Source organism: Poecilia latipinna, unplaced genomic scaffold (genome assembly GCF_001443285.1).
Source record: "Poecilia latipinna isolate Pla-1442-1.1 unplaced genomic scaffold, P_latipinna-1.0 Scaffold1220, whole genome shotgun sequence".
NCBI classification, from domain to species: Eukaryota; Metazoa; Chordata; class Actinopteri; order Cyprinodontiformes; family Poeciliidae; genus Poecilia; species Poecilia latipinna.
In genome coordinates, this window is record NW_015113836.1 from 93,587 (window position 1) to 107,265 (window position 13,679).

General features: G+C 38.3%; 1 protein-coding gene across 1 annotated transcript in view; it reads right to left on the minus strand.

Moving 5' to 3' along the window:
* The window catches only part of LOC106960718 (MTSS1-like protein), a 49,384-nt gene that overhangs the window by 18,587 nt on the left and 17,118 nt on the right, over positions 1–13,679 (minus strand). Inside the window, exons 3-7 of the mRNA XM_015053969.1 lie at positions 7,025–7,109; positions 6,226–6,317; positions 5,204–5,278; positions 3,505–3,513; positions 1,161–1,318 (exon numbers count right to left, since the gene is read on the minus strand). Coding sequence (XP_014909455.1) covers positions 1,161–1,318; positions 3,505–3,513; positions 5,204–5,278; positions 6,226–6,317; positions 7,025–7,109 — 419 coding nt within the window. The remainder of the gene's footprint in view (positions 1–1,160; positions 1,319–3,504; positions 3,514–5,203; positions 5,279–6,225; positions 6,318–7,024; positions 7,110–13,679) is intronic.

Consider the following 13,679-nt stretch of genomic DNA (forward strand, 5'->3'; position numbering starts at 1 on the left):
CTTTTACTTGAGTACATTTTTGTCTGTGTATTTGTACTTTTACTTAAGTACATTTTTTGAGTACTTTCTCCACCACTGGAAAGCTGTGCGCTGTTTTATACACGAGCCCCAGGATGCCAATCCAATACATCTACCACTGAAACCTGAGTGGACGGCTGTCACTATGTGGCTCAAATTTCTGACTTTGCAATGTCAGGGATTAGTCTTAATATTATAAATGTATTAAAAACCGTATTTTTCCTTGCAAATTTAACTTTTTAGTGTCTAAAAAGAAATGAAAACTACTCTTTAAACAGAAGGCAAACCCTGGATCTGAGATTTTATTATGTAAATAATGACATCAGGTTATTAAATAATTTAGATTTAACGTCAAACATTTAGTATTGAATAGCTCTGTGATTCTTTTTCCAGATGATTTGTTGTTTTTATTCATGAATAATAAGTGCAAAAATGTTTTATAAATGAAAAAAAAAACCTTGAAGCTGAAATAGTCAAAAAACAAAAATCTGCTAGATGTTTCACACAGATCTCATTTGCATATTTGCAGAAAAATATCGACTTGTTTGCAGAGAAAGAAAAGTTCATTGGCAGCAGCAAAGCAGATTAACAAACATTGTTTCCCTCTTGATTTAGTGCTGATATGAAACGACTGAATAACTTACAATTATTATTATTCAGCTTTATTTTGCCTGATTAATTAGGAACCCTGGCTGAGTTTAATTTAATTTAATTTAATTTTGTACATGAACAAGGAAGGAACGTAAAAAAAATATCTAGATATTGTATGACTAAAATCTGTGTATTAATTCATTTAATGCCTTAAACCATTTGAGCAGCAGAGGGCGCTGTTGGTATAAAATCTCCAGAATCCAGCAGTTTCTTGGAAAGGTTTTGCCTTCTTCAGGTTTGTGTTCTTGTCCATCTATTTACCACTTCTCTCCTGTTTTTCTTAAAGAAATGCTACTTTTATTTCCACTTACAAGTTTTCAATAATTTTCGTTAATAAGCTAGAGATCTTTTCATAGTCAGTGTGTGCGCTAACTTTGCACCAAATTTAGTTGAACTATAATGATAATCTGGTGACCGTCGCATCCTTCGTTTTTCTACCAGGCCAACACTGAACGGTAAACCAGGGTCCGATTGGCTGGCTTCCTCCTCACCACCACAGGCTGAAGGAAGCCGATGAAGGTGCAGAAGCGCCCCCTCTCCTCCACCAGGGCGCGGCGCACCGCCTGCTTCTCTGTCTCCTCCATCAGCAGACACATGTCGGTCACATCCTGCATGGCGCTGTCCAGCTGCGGCTGCAGGTCGCCTCGCCCTGCCAGTAAACACAGAACACACTTTTCAGTGAAGTGAGGTGGGTTGACACAGATCAGCACAGGAGAGCTGGAGAAGAGGACTGAGGAATGAAAGAAGGAAGGTGAGAGATTACATCTACAGCGACTTGCAAAAATATCCACTTCTATATTGTTTGAATTTTTTGTTGTTGTTGTTGGACTTTGAATAGGCCATTTCATTGCAGCTCTGGGTGTATCTTCAATGTTGTTGTACTTCTGGAAGGCTAAGCTTCAAGTGTTCTGCTGCTCTTCCTGAGCAGTTTTTCTGTCAAAAAGGATCCCCACATCATGGTGCTGCCACCACCGTGTGTCACAGAAGGATTAATGTTTTATGTTATTATCATATTCAACCAGATTTGTGGAGTGCATGACCACTAGCTGCCATGTGGGCAGATTCTCCCACCTGAGCTGTGTGCAGTAATATGTGCATCTTTACTGCTTCTCTGACAAATATAGTTTCATTAGCTAACCCTACATTTTTGTCACATCATAAAATCATTTTAAAGTATGAATACTTTGCAAGTCGCTGCAGCTCCAGGTTGTTGCCTCTTTGTACTCCAGTATTAAAACATAAATAAAAGCTAATCTTAGTGGAGGAGAACTTTACTCTGATGTGTTACAGCATCAGCACTGGTCCAATGCCAGTGTAGCATGGCTGCCGTTTGAAAAGTTACACTGTCAAAAATCAGCTATAATTTGGGTCATTTAGCCTTTCATAAGAAAAAAAGATATTTTCACCATGTTATTCATTCATTTAAAAATGACCCGGATTAAAACTAAATATTTAATTAGAAACTGCAGACTTAGTTTACAAACTAAATATTTAGTTAACAAACAGAATATTTAGCTTCAATCGGAATATTTAGCTAGCAATCCGAATAATGAGCATTAACTAAATATTTAGCTGGCGAACTATGGATTTAGCTTGGTAACTATATACAGTATTTAGTTAGCGAGCTAAAGTTTAGCTCGCTAACTAAATATTTAGCTTTGATCTAAATACTTAGCAACCTAAATATTTATCTTCCTAACTATTTATTCATAAATGATATATATATATATATATATATATATATATATATATATATGTATAAACACCATCTTATTCCGTTATGGCAGGACAAATAACCCAAATCGTCATTTTTTGCCGTATCTTTACAAACAACGCCCCGTGGTGTAGAGCCAAAACATAACAGAAAATCCAGATGCTGTTTGCTAGCTAGAAGAGTAAAAGTGAAATGCAATGCATAGAAAGTAAGACATGAAATGAACCTCTGTAGTGTTACAGCATGCAACACAAATCAGTGCAGATGTCAGTACTATCAGGGATGTAATGAAAGAGAGAGTAGCAAAGGAGTGGCAGCATGACAGCAGAAAGCCTGCAGTGTCACTACAAAGCTCTAATAACACGAGCTACAAAAGTCACGAAGGAGTCAAGGAGAAAGTTCCGTTACATCAGGCAACAAAGACGAGCTGCTATAGAGGCTGAACTCTAATCCATCCTCAGGGGACCGAAACTTCGAAGAAAGTTGTTTAGAGACTGCAGTTCTCTAGAAATGTTTTCCATTTGAAGGTCAGGGCAACCAAAGTGTGAGAGGACACAGTAATCTGTGTTAATGCTAATGTTTATCAGCTAAGCTAAATTACAGAAATAGTGTGATCTGGAGGACCAATCGCATTCATTTTCAGTTTAAAGTCTTACTTTTTCTCTTCATAGCTACGTTTGTTCATCTCTACAACATTTACTCGTGATGTAAAGAACCCATCAGAATTTAGTTTTCTCTAAGTTAGCTTTGTTCTTAAGGAAAAGGAAAACAATGTATTTTGTTTGTAGCCCAGGAACATGATGCAACAAAAAAAATGTTCTTACATTTTTTTTTTTTTTGTGGTGATCTAAGTAAGAAAAAAAGGCTGTTTTCTCTTATCAGTTATAAATAAAGATAATTTGATAAAATGACACCAGACTGTTGGCTAATTTCTTCCACTTAAACTCTGAGGTTTGGGCAGAAGGTTTATTCTGACTCCTTTGAGCCACAAAAGTTTAATTGCTTATCTAAAGTGACAAAGTCAAATCAAACCCTCTGCTCTCACGTCTAAAACAACGACAGACAGGATGACAAAGAGACTGATGCCGCAGAGCAGCGGTGAGTGACAGACCGATACTTACCCTGCATCTCTATTACAGGGAGACAAAATGCCACAGGGACGGAGGGACAGAGAGACGGTGGCAGGTAAGAGCGGGGAGGGGTGGGGCAGCAAAAATAGAAGCAAAATTGGGGGGAAAAAAGAAGAAAAAGGGAGACAGAGAGAGAGAGAGAGGGAGAGAGCATAAATAGCAGAACTTATTGTTAAGGTTAGTACAAAGAAGCCATCAGGACAGCCGCAGTGCAGCAGGTTAGAGCAAAACAATGCAGCAACAACCAAAAATGAATCCAGAACCAAATATATCACCAGGCTTCAGCTGGGACAAAACTCACACATGACTGTTCAGTTATCAGGTTACACAGGTCTGGTTCTGTGTAGAACCATTATCAACAATGATGTATGTATTTTATAGTGACATTTATATTATGGAGTATTTATTAGTTAGTTATTAATAACAGTATTTTTCTGGGGGTTTTTTTGTTGTTGTTTATTTAGCTCTCGCTATGATATTTTGAATCTATGAATTTATCTCAGACATTCCACCAAGAGAAAAACAAAACAAAGGTGATACATTATTTTAAACGCAATTATTATTACCTTTAATTTGATATGTTTTTTTTTCTTTTTCTCTCTTGCTGGAATGTCCGAAATAAATTCATAAATTTAAAATACTAAATCAATATAGAGAGCTGTTTTGTTCAAAAATAAAAAAAAGTAATGCTGTTATCATTGAAAAAAATATAAATACTCCATAAAAAATATAAAAGTCATCATGAAATGCAAACAACATAAATATATCATATATAAATATTTATGGTTTCTTAAATTCCATTGAAGAAATGTCACAGATTAAATACCAAGAGTTGCAATATTATCAGTAGTCACCAGATGGCAGCATAAACCAACCAATGATTTTATTTCGATCGTTCAAACTCACAATCACTTCAGTTGGAAATTTTGGTTTCTGCTTCCTGTTTTTTGATAACAAGAGCAGCTTAAAGAGACAGTGCTATGTGTTTTACAGGCTCATAGTCCAATTTATAGAGCAAACAACATCTATATAATTATTAAATATAACAAATGAAATTTGACTTTGTAACTTAACATCTTGAAATTGGGCCTCTGTCTTTTTAAAAACTCCTGCTCTTTCTGAAACTCTGCCTCCATGAAGTCATCCCAACATGGCTCCACTGTTAACCCATTTTAACAACATTTTCACAAGTGTTACACTAAAAAGTAGCTCATATAATGAGCTCAACTGATGTGCAGTTCCACCAGGTGTTGCTAATTGCTGTTGGCTAGTCTGAAGGCTGAGTGGGGGAGAGCTGCCCTGTAAGGGTGAAGGTCAGAGGAGGAGCTGCGCCTCAAAGATAGGGCTATTTCCATTGTACAACTGAATGGTTGCCATGGAGATTAAGGGATTTCTCAAACCTGGATGAAGGAATCAAAGCAACACTCCACGCTTGTTTTTGATGAGGGAATATCATTTTAACATGACGCAGAGCTCAAAAAAGCCGATATCACCTGATGCTGCCCCTTTAATATTGAGTCAGTTAAAATAAATGTATTCCTTTATTTTGATAAAGCTCTGGTGAATAGTGGTAGGATCCCAGAAAAAGCAAGGCTGAAAAAACCCCCCAAAAAACAAAGAAACTTGCTTTTCCAAAGTTCCACATAAAGATCATGACCGAGGTCAGAGCCGGAGCATCACTTCTGGTTACCTTTACGAGCCTTCTTCTGCAGCTTGATGGTGTCAGATGACTTCTTCTTGATCTCGTGACGTGACCTTTTGTACTCTTGAAAGAGGAGAAACAGAGATGCTTTTACATGAGAATGCAAAGCCTCAGGGTGAAATTAACTTTCCTCGCGCTTCACATGTTAGCTTTAGCAGAACTGAGTCTGTGAACTGATCCGACACAAGCCTGTTGTCTTTTCACTGCCTGAAAGGAAAAACATTACAGTTGGACACAAGCTAAAGATTCTCATTTAAGTCTACTCATAATCAAACTATTTGACAGAAACCATAAATGGTTAGAAGGGGATATTTGTTAGTTTGAGAAAGAGAGAAAGATAAAAATTTGGGGGTCAGAATCCATAGTTGGAAATCAAGGTTAGAACAAGTGTGGTTGTAGTAAGATCATCTCTTTAGACATTCTACAGAAATGTTGATTGCACAACTTACAAAAATGTGATTTATGCATATATAAATAATATTAACCTGGCTGAACTGACAGAGTTCTTGTTAATGATGGTCTGCCACGGCATTTTCCGTATTTAGGAGGGGAAAATAATAAGAAAGATCAGCATTGGACATACTGACTCGTTACCAACTCTTACTAATTAGAGGAATTTTCTGTCAAACAAAATAATTCGAAGAAATTAAATTATCTTTTTTAGGCTGATGTTCAGTATCCTCACAAAACCATGTAAAAAGAAAAGAAGCTGTGAAACTGATGTAATTAAACATTAGTGAACCTGCTGTAAGTAATATTTGAAGAACCCTAAAGGAAACCAGTATCTGCTTGTAAGACAGTTTCCACAACAACTCATGGTGAGTGAAATCTGTTCACATAGATGGACCAAAGTTACTACACCAATGATTTCTTATCGTCATGTGAGGGCTCTCTTATGTTTTCAAAATTGGCTGACAATTTTAAAATATTGCTGTTTGTACCAAGCTTAAGTCCCAAACCAACAGATAAGGCTTCATGAATTAGCACATTCAGCTGGTTTCATGTTTCACCTTTGGCGTGGTCCTTATCCAGCTGGTTGGCAGTCTTCTTCCAGTCTTCAATCTTATCCTGGAGAGGAGTGATCAGACTCTCCATCAGAGCACTAGAGGAGACGCAGACATGGACAGATGGAAGGCATCAATTACTAGTGGCATCAGTAAAAGAGAAGAAGAGAAAGTCTTCACAATTGTCTAAATGTGTTGAGTCGGACAACAGTCTATGTGGTTTATCACTGCTTGTAGGGTAGCAGCATTGGTAACAAGATTTTAACAAAACTCTTCATGTTTCATTTTTTTGTCAAAGTTAGGCAATTACTATGATATTACTTTATTAGTCTGGCTCAGATAATTAATAAAACACATGTTTGAGAGGAAATGTGAAATCGTACGAGTAATATGGGTTATGGGTATGAGTGTCTTTGCAAGGCACCTTTAGGTAATCGGGATTGCAACAATATTTTGGACTGACTTAGCCTAACTTTTTTTTCCTGCACAACCATATCGACAGTTAATGACCACAGTCATTAATGTAATGGCTTTTTGTTGTGGAAAAGTCATTAAGAAGTATGGAGAATGAATACAGAGGAAAGTGGTGGGTAGGAGTAGACTCTCGGAGAGGCTTCCTGAGTGGTTTATGATGCATACCAGTGGTTGTACTCAAATACAATCCTTGAAATGTGGAGAGGGTAAGCAATGCAGCAGACACCATTCATTCAGCAAGACAAGACAACAGCATGAAACGTTTTTGTTCCGACAGATGAACTGTGTATGACCAGTGACGCCGGGAACAGAAGGAAACAAGACGTCTTACTTCGTGAACTGGCGAAGTTTGGCTTCAATGCTGCGATGTCTCATGCACATCCTGGTAAGAGCTGAACCGATGTCTCTGGTCGCCCCTGGATGGAAAAGACAAGCAGGAATCAGAACAGGACACACACACACACACACACACACACAGACACACACAGACAGACACACACAAATGCAGAAAAAGTATTCTACTGTTCATTTACCACAAAAGGCCTGTTTTAGTTCCACCGACCACAAATCTCAGGTCAAACCTTGCATTAAATTGTTAGCACGCTGTGTAAAGACAAGACTCATAAAGTCATCGCACATTTCAAACAGACTGACAGCTAAAGAGCTTTTGTTTCCTTTTACACTCAGCATTTATGCAAGAGAGAGATCGGCCATCGTGGAGATGCTACACACACTCCCGGCTTCGCCCAAATAAAGCAGTGTCCCGTGAGGGGGCTGCTGCACCCAGAGACCCGCTTTCAAGTGTGGCTAACCTGCTACTGTAAACACAAGTCTATTTTAGGAGAATAGGTCTAAATGGAAAAAAGCTGAGCAGAGAGTTTGATTCAATGGATGGCAGACACCGCTGACTTCCAAACAAGGAAGTAAAGTTGGACATGTTACTTTTTTTTTTCAGATTATTTCTGAGGAGAGCTAAGGCTAAGAGTTGTGCACACAGCTCAAGAACAATAAAATGATCCAAACTTTAGGTGAAACATGCAGTGGAAAGTTCTGATTAAAGCAACAAGCAGGTTTCCTCAAAGTGTTACATGCTACATTAAAACTGGAAAACGACTCAATTTCTGATGACGATGCAATAATAATACAATCAAGCATCTTATAAACTGCCAAGTTTGTTTTTACTATGAGACTTGATTCAAAGTTTTAGTGGAGTTAATTGCAGTGTCTGTAATTAATTAACTGCATTTTGATCAAACTGTATGTATGAACAAAATAAAAAATATTTTAAATTCAAAACCCCGTATATATATATATATAAAAATTGTGTTAAAAAAAAATCTATGGGGACATTTAAGTATAACAGGTTAAAGTCTTGGACCTACTTTTTATACAACAGTCATAGGCCTACTTACATATTTGTAACATGTGGTACCTTTCACCCTGATGATCCTAAAAAAGTGTAAAATGCTAATATTGTTTGACATGTATGAGCCTCATGCCAGCAGTGTCAGTGGGAGTGCAGACAGAAGCATTTAGATCTGAGCAGCACCACAGAGCCACTAGAATGGCTCAGTGACTTTAAATAAACCTGGGGAAACTTGATCTCACGCAAGCAAATAAGAGATAAGAAAAAGCTTCAGATTTTCTTCTTGCACAAAAAAGGGGAGAAAACCTGCTTCTTGAAAAGCAAAGTCTAAGCTGTGAAACCTTTTTAAAGTCAAGGGTTTCAGAGCAAAACCAGAAGTTTACACCTAATCTGTTTACCAACTGTTGACTGCAATAGTCTCAAACCTTCTGTAGTTTATTAACTCGTAACAGTCACAAATGTCATTAATTTGATGCATTTAATGGTTCATGTAATTTTTTATTTTCTTTAAAATCAAGAATTTGGTCCAGCAAGTTTGAATTTATAGTGGATTGTTTTCTGTGACACTGAGGGTCCGAGTTAGAAGTGCAGTAAAGGTCCAACTATATAAAAACATTTACCAACAGAGTTGGTTGTTGGATGACTTTTAACTCAACATGGTGGCGACCTATTTACTTTAGTGATCAGGACTGACAGCACTCATTGGTTTGATCAATATCAGAACAATAAGAAAGTACAAGACATTCAGATAAGGTCAGAGAAGAGGAGACACTGAGTTCATCCAACCAAACTAACTCTTAATTTCAAACAACTGAACATGAGTACAAGTTGTTACAGATCCACTGAGGCTGAAACAAAGTGTGAACTGGAAACTGCTGGAACCCCGGTCGGTACAACCAGTTTTTCATGATTCTGCGATTGTGGAAATTCACACAAAATCAACAAATCCGCCCATTTTTTGAGCTAATCAATGCATAATCATGAATTTATTGCAAATTTTTCACAGAAATGCTAACTCCTACCTGCAGGTGGCAGTATTACTTCTTCTACATTGCTATCTGAGCCTTTCTTGATGTCAAGTTACTGTCCGTGATTGATATAAAAGATGTTTTTTTTATGTCCAGTCTGTCTCCTTGTGCTTTTGTTTTGTTTTTCATGTACATTTCAGACAGAATTTAATTATTAAAAAAAATCACAAAATATTTCTGAAGCAGCACCACAAAACCAGCGACTGATCGGAAGAAATCACAAAAACAGTCGTAAACTCCTGGAGGGACTGACTGGTGCTGCTGTCTGCCGGTTCTACAGAACCACAGACTGAGCAAGTGGTGACCAAGAAAGATGCACCGGCTCTAAAATCAACACCCTCAACGAGCTCGACTGTAATTTGCTGCTGGATGACAAGTTATTGTCAGCACACTCAGAGCCCCAACAGAGATTTAATAATGGTGGGTGAGAAATTGCCCACATAATTCATGCAAAGCATCATGGGTTATGAGAACAGAACTCATTCATCAGACTTCCAGTGCCGTTTACCATTCAGGATAAGAGATGTAAATGACTGGAACAGAAAACATGGACAATAAGAGCTGAAGGTAAGGCGGACTGTAGATATTAGCTTCTGCAGTAATGCTAAGATGGTTTTCACTGTACATAATAAAATATATTTGGTGTTTGAATGATTAAAATTGGCAAATCAAAGTGGTTTCAGAAGGGGTCTGTCGGTGGTTGTCCTCCCTAAAACCAATGGTTCACTGTATCGTAAATAACCATGAGCATAATGTTATCTGCAGTCTACCACAGACATGAAATAAAGTCCTACAAAAATATTAATGCATTCATATTTATTAAATGGGCCATCATCATCATCATCATCAGTGGTGTCCAAAGCAAAGGCCGAAAGGTTTTCTTTCCCTTGTTTAACACACCGGAATCAAATGATGGTTCATTAGCAGAACCTTCATATGACAGGACACCAGCTCTTAAAGGTACAGTACGTAAACCAGATGAAAATTAGCCTCTCCAGCTAACTCTGGCATATTTACATGACATATTCCTGTTGATTAATATGCATAGTCCCCTTAATAAAATAAAATAAAAAAAAATCACTAATTCAAATTCACAAGTTATTGTTTTAATTTAAAACACACTGTCTGGTATTTCATGAGTGCCTTGCTCATTAGCACCTCAAAAATCTCCACTACAGTCATTGATCTGCCACAGCAGCTGGTCTGCTCATTCTAACCAGCAGCCGTCTGATTAAAACAACCACAAAATATGCTCTCACTTAAGCTACCCCATACCCTGAGATACCACACACACACACACACACACACACGCGCACACACACACACACACACCCACACACACACACACGGAACTATTTGAGAGAAATCCCTCTTTCATAATTAACAAATTCTTCCTTCTTTCCTCTCGTTCTACCCGGCAACCATTCCTCCAGCAGAACCAGCCCGGCCTGAACACACACACATTTGTAGACACAGACATACTAGGAGGTATTCACCATGCACGCCAATCAATTGCACACGCAACTTCAGCAGCATTTTGAGCAGTGTGTGTGCGTATGTGTGTGCGTGTGCGTGTTTGGAGAACCTGATTCACTGTGATTCCAGATCAGTAAGAGGGTGTGTGAAGAAGAAGGATGACGTGGGAAAGAAAAGAAACAGGAAGAGTCTGAGAAGGGATGAGAAAGCATGAGGACGAGCAGAGTCGTCTTGCACATTTTAATGAGCTCACTGCTGGAGCGAGAGCCATGGGACCCGAGTTACAGCCAAGTGTGTGTGAGTGTGTGTGTGTGTGTGTGTGTGTTTGATCTCTGCATTTATGATGGTTCTCTTCCTGTTTCCCTGTTATTACCAGGCCTCTCAGACTCCATAGGAGATAAACAACTGGATGAGAACACACTATTCCCATCTGGTGCTACTGTGTGTGTGTGTGTATGGAAATCAGTGCTGGAGGAGCATGAAAACAAACTACCATGACAATAAAAAACAACAACAACAAAAAAATTTAGGGAGCCGGGATTTAAACATCCTGCAAGTTTCTAACATCACAAAGTTTCAGGAGACGAGAAGAAAATAAAGCTCAGAGGATTCCAACCTGAAAATGAGGAATCACCGCATAGAGGCACAAGAATCTGAATGAGTTTTATTCAGAAAAGGTAAAACATTACAAAGGACTCCAGTCAGACAAATTAGTCTTGAAAGAAGCTTAAATGAGAAATATGTCATAGTCTTAAAAATCACTGTTTGCTTTGGTTTTGAAATTTTCCGACCTTCTTATAATGATTTCAGAAGGTCTGAAATCCTTATCAGAGGCTCAGTGATTTTAAGACACTGAGCCTTACGTCCTTCTTCACTAAAATCAAATTAAAATGAAGTGGAGTCAGAAGTTAGTGGTTGTAGGATTTCTTTTTAGTTTTGATATAAAACCACGAACCATTTCTCCCTCTAGTGCTAGACTGTCACGTTTGTTTTGGCAGTATTTTCCCAGAATGCCCTGCGCTATAGTCCACCACAGCGTGTGTTTGCTGTGCTCCCTTCATCGCCTTTGACAAACTGCTAACAGAAATTTTCATGGCCTTTTAAGACCAGATAGAGAGTGCACAAACTTCACTGAGCTGATAGAGTTAAGGCAACTCCTTAACAATTGTAGAAGAATCTGACATTTAGCAAAAAAAATAAATAAAAAATCTAAATGCATGATGAAAAACGGACAAAAAAATTTTTTACATACGTTTTTAAATTTCCATCCTCCTTTGAATCAATTATCAACATTTTTATGCTGCCAAGATTCACAAGGAAACGTTTGAAACTGCTGAATGTCAGACAGTCAGACAGTGACAATCCGCAGAGTGTCCACTAGAATGCTGTCACATTCTAGACATTCTGAAACTAAAATACATATCAAACTAAAACACACACACCGACATAAAGCCTCATAAAATTTGTTTTCCTTTTCAGAAAAACATGTCCTGTTTTCCTTTTCATTTTTCCCCTTTTCCTGCTTTTCAGTGTTTCCTGTCTGGATTTAACCCACCCACACAAAGCACTAAGTCATGTAATGGGTTATGATTTATAAGTCGTGTTAATAGAGGCAATAGAAGAATGAACTATAAAAGCATACCGTCTACACAGAAATCAAGATTATTTCACCAATATACAGTAAATAAGCAATAACTTTCTATATTTTAGAAAATGCCATCTGCACAATGAAATTGAGGAATAAAAATAAGAAGGAAAATTAAAAATCCATCATCTGTTTTGAACAGATGATGGATCTGTCTAGTATCCTTGTCGATACTAGACAAGGAAGCCTCGTCTAGTATCGGCATGTCGAGTCACTGAGAGGCTGAAGAGATCTGATCACACCGGAGTCTGACTTGGCAAACTAACCATTCATCCTCATCACCTAGCAACTGAATTAACTGACAGATTTGTTACAGTTTCCATGACAGCGCAAATCTTGCCCTGTTGCTAGGGCGGGAATCGAGATGTTAGTTGCTAAGGTCAAACGGTTGGGTGTTACGGAAACAAATGTCTGTGTTGCAGTGGCACAGAGGAAGCGCTAGAACACAGAGCAGACAGGAGAAGATACACACACACATGCAAACACATCTTTCTATCTTCTCAAGGACTTTACATTGACTTGCCTTCATATTTCATTTGTTTTTATAACCTAACCCTAATCTTAATCCTAACCCTAAAATCAGTTCACACCTGATAATGTTACAACACAATACTGGGCACATGTGATGATCTTGTCAAATTTTTATAATCCTAATTCTCACATATAAAAGCTTTTATATTTTTTTGTTTTATTTTTGGCAAACTGTAGCTCCCAAAATGTTAAAAAGAGTTCATGGAAGCTGTGAAAATGAGAAGAAAAAATTAAGCCCTAATTGTTGTCAAATTGACAGATATGAAATCAGTCTGAGTATCCTAGTTTCAAATGCCGTCTTCCATGCAGCAGAGCATGAACAGATTCATTGGAAATTAGAAAGATGTAACTGACAGATGGGTGGTTTAATGTGCCTGTAATTAGTATTTATTAACAGGGTCACTGCACACGCAAACACACACAAAAAGTTAAGATAGCAGTTTGGGAGGGAAAACATGAACATTCTGCTTCTATACGTTTGGTACCATGTGATGAAGAAAGGGTTAAAGCCTGAGAAGGTGAGGCTGCAGTTACCAAGGTTACAGACGACTGCAGCAACCACCATGATGCCTACATCTGTGCTGTGACACAGCAACAATGCAACTCTGGGACCATAGTGAAGGCAGAAAGATGGAGGGAAAGAAACATGTAAAATGATGAGACGAGAGACTGAAGGCAAGAGGACGGACAGAAGCCAGGATCCCACAGGGATTAAACAGAATCATTCACGAGGTCTACGCATTTCTAAACAACCACTCGGGCCAGATCAGACCGCATCTAACGCAGTGACGTGCAAAACGTACAGTCTGAACTGTGGTCCAACGAGACCACATGCAGAAAACCTCCAAGAGTGCTCGCTGAGGCGAAGGGTTATGGTATGAGACATTATCCTGAAGCAGAAGGTCACACCAGGTAGAGGGTTGGGAGAAGTCTCTCTGAG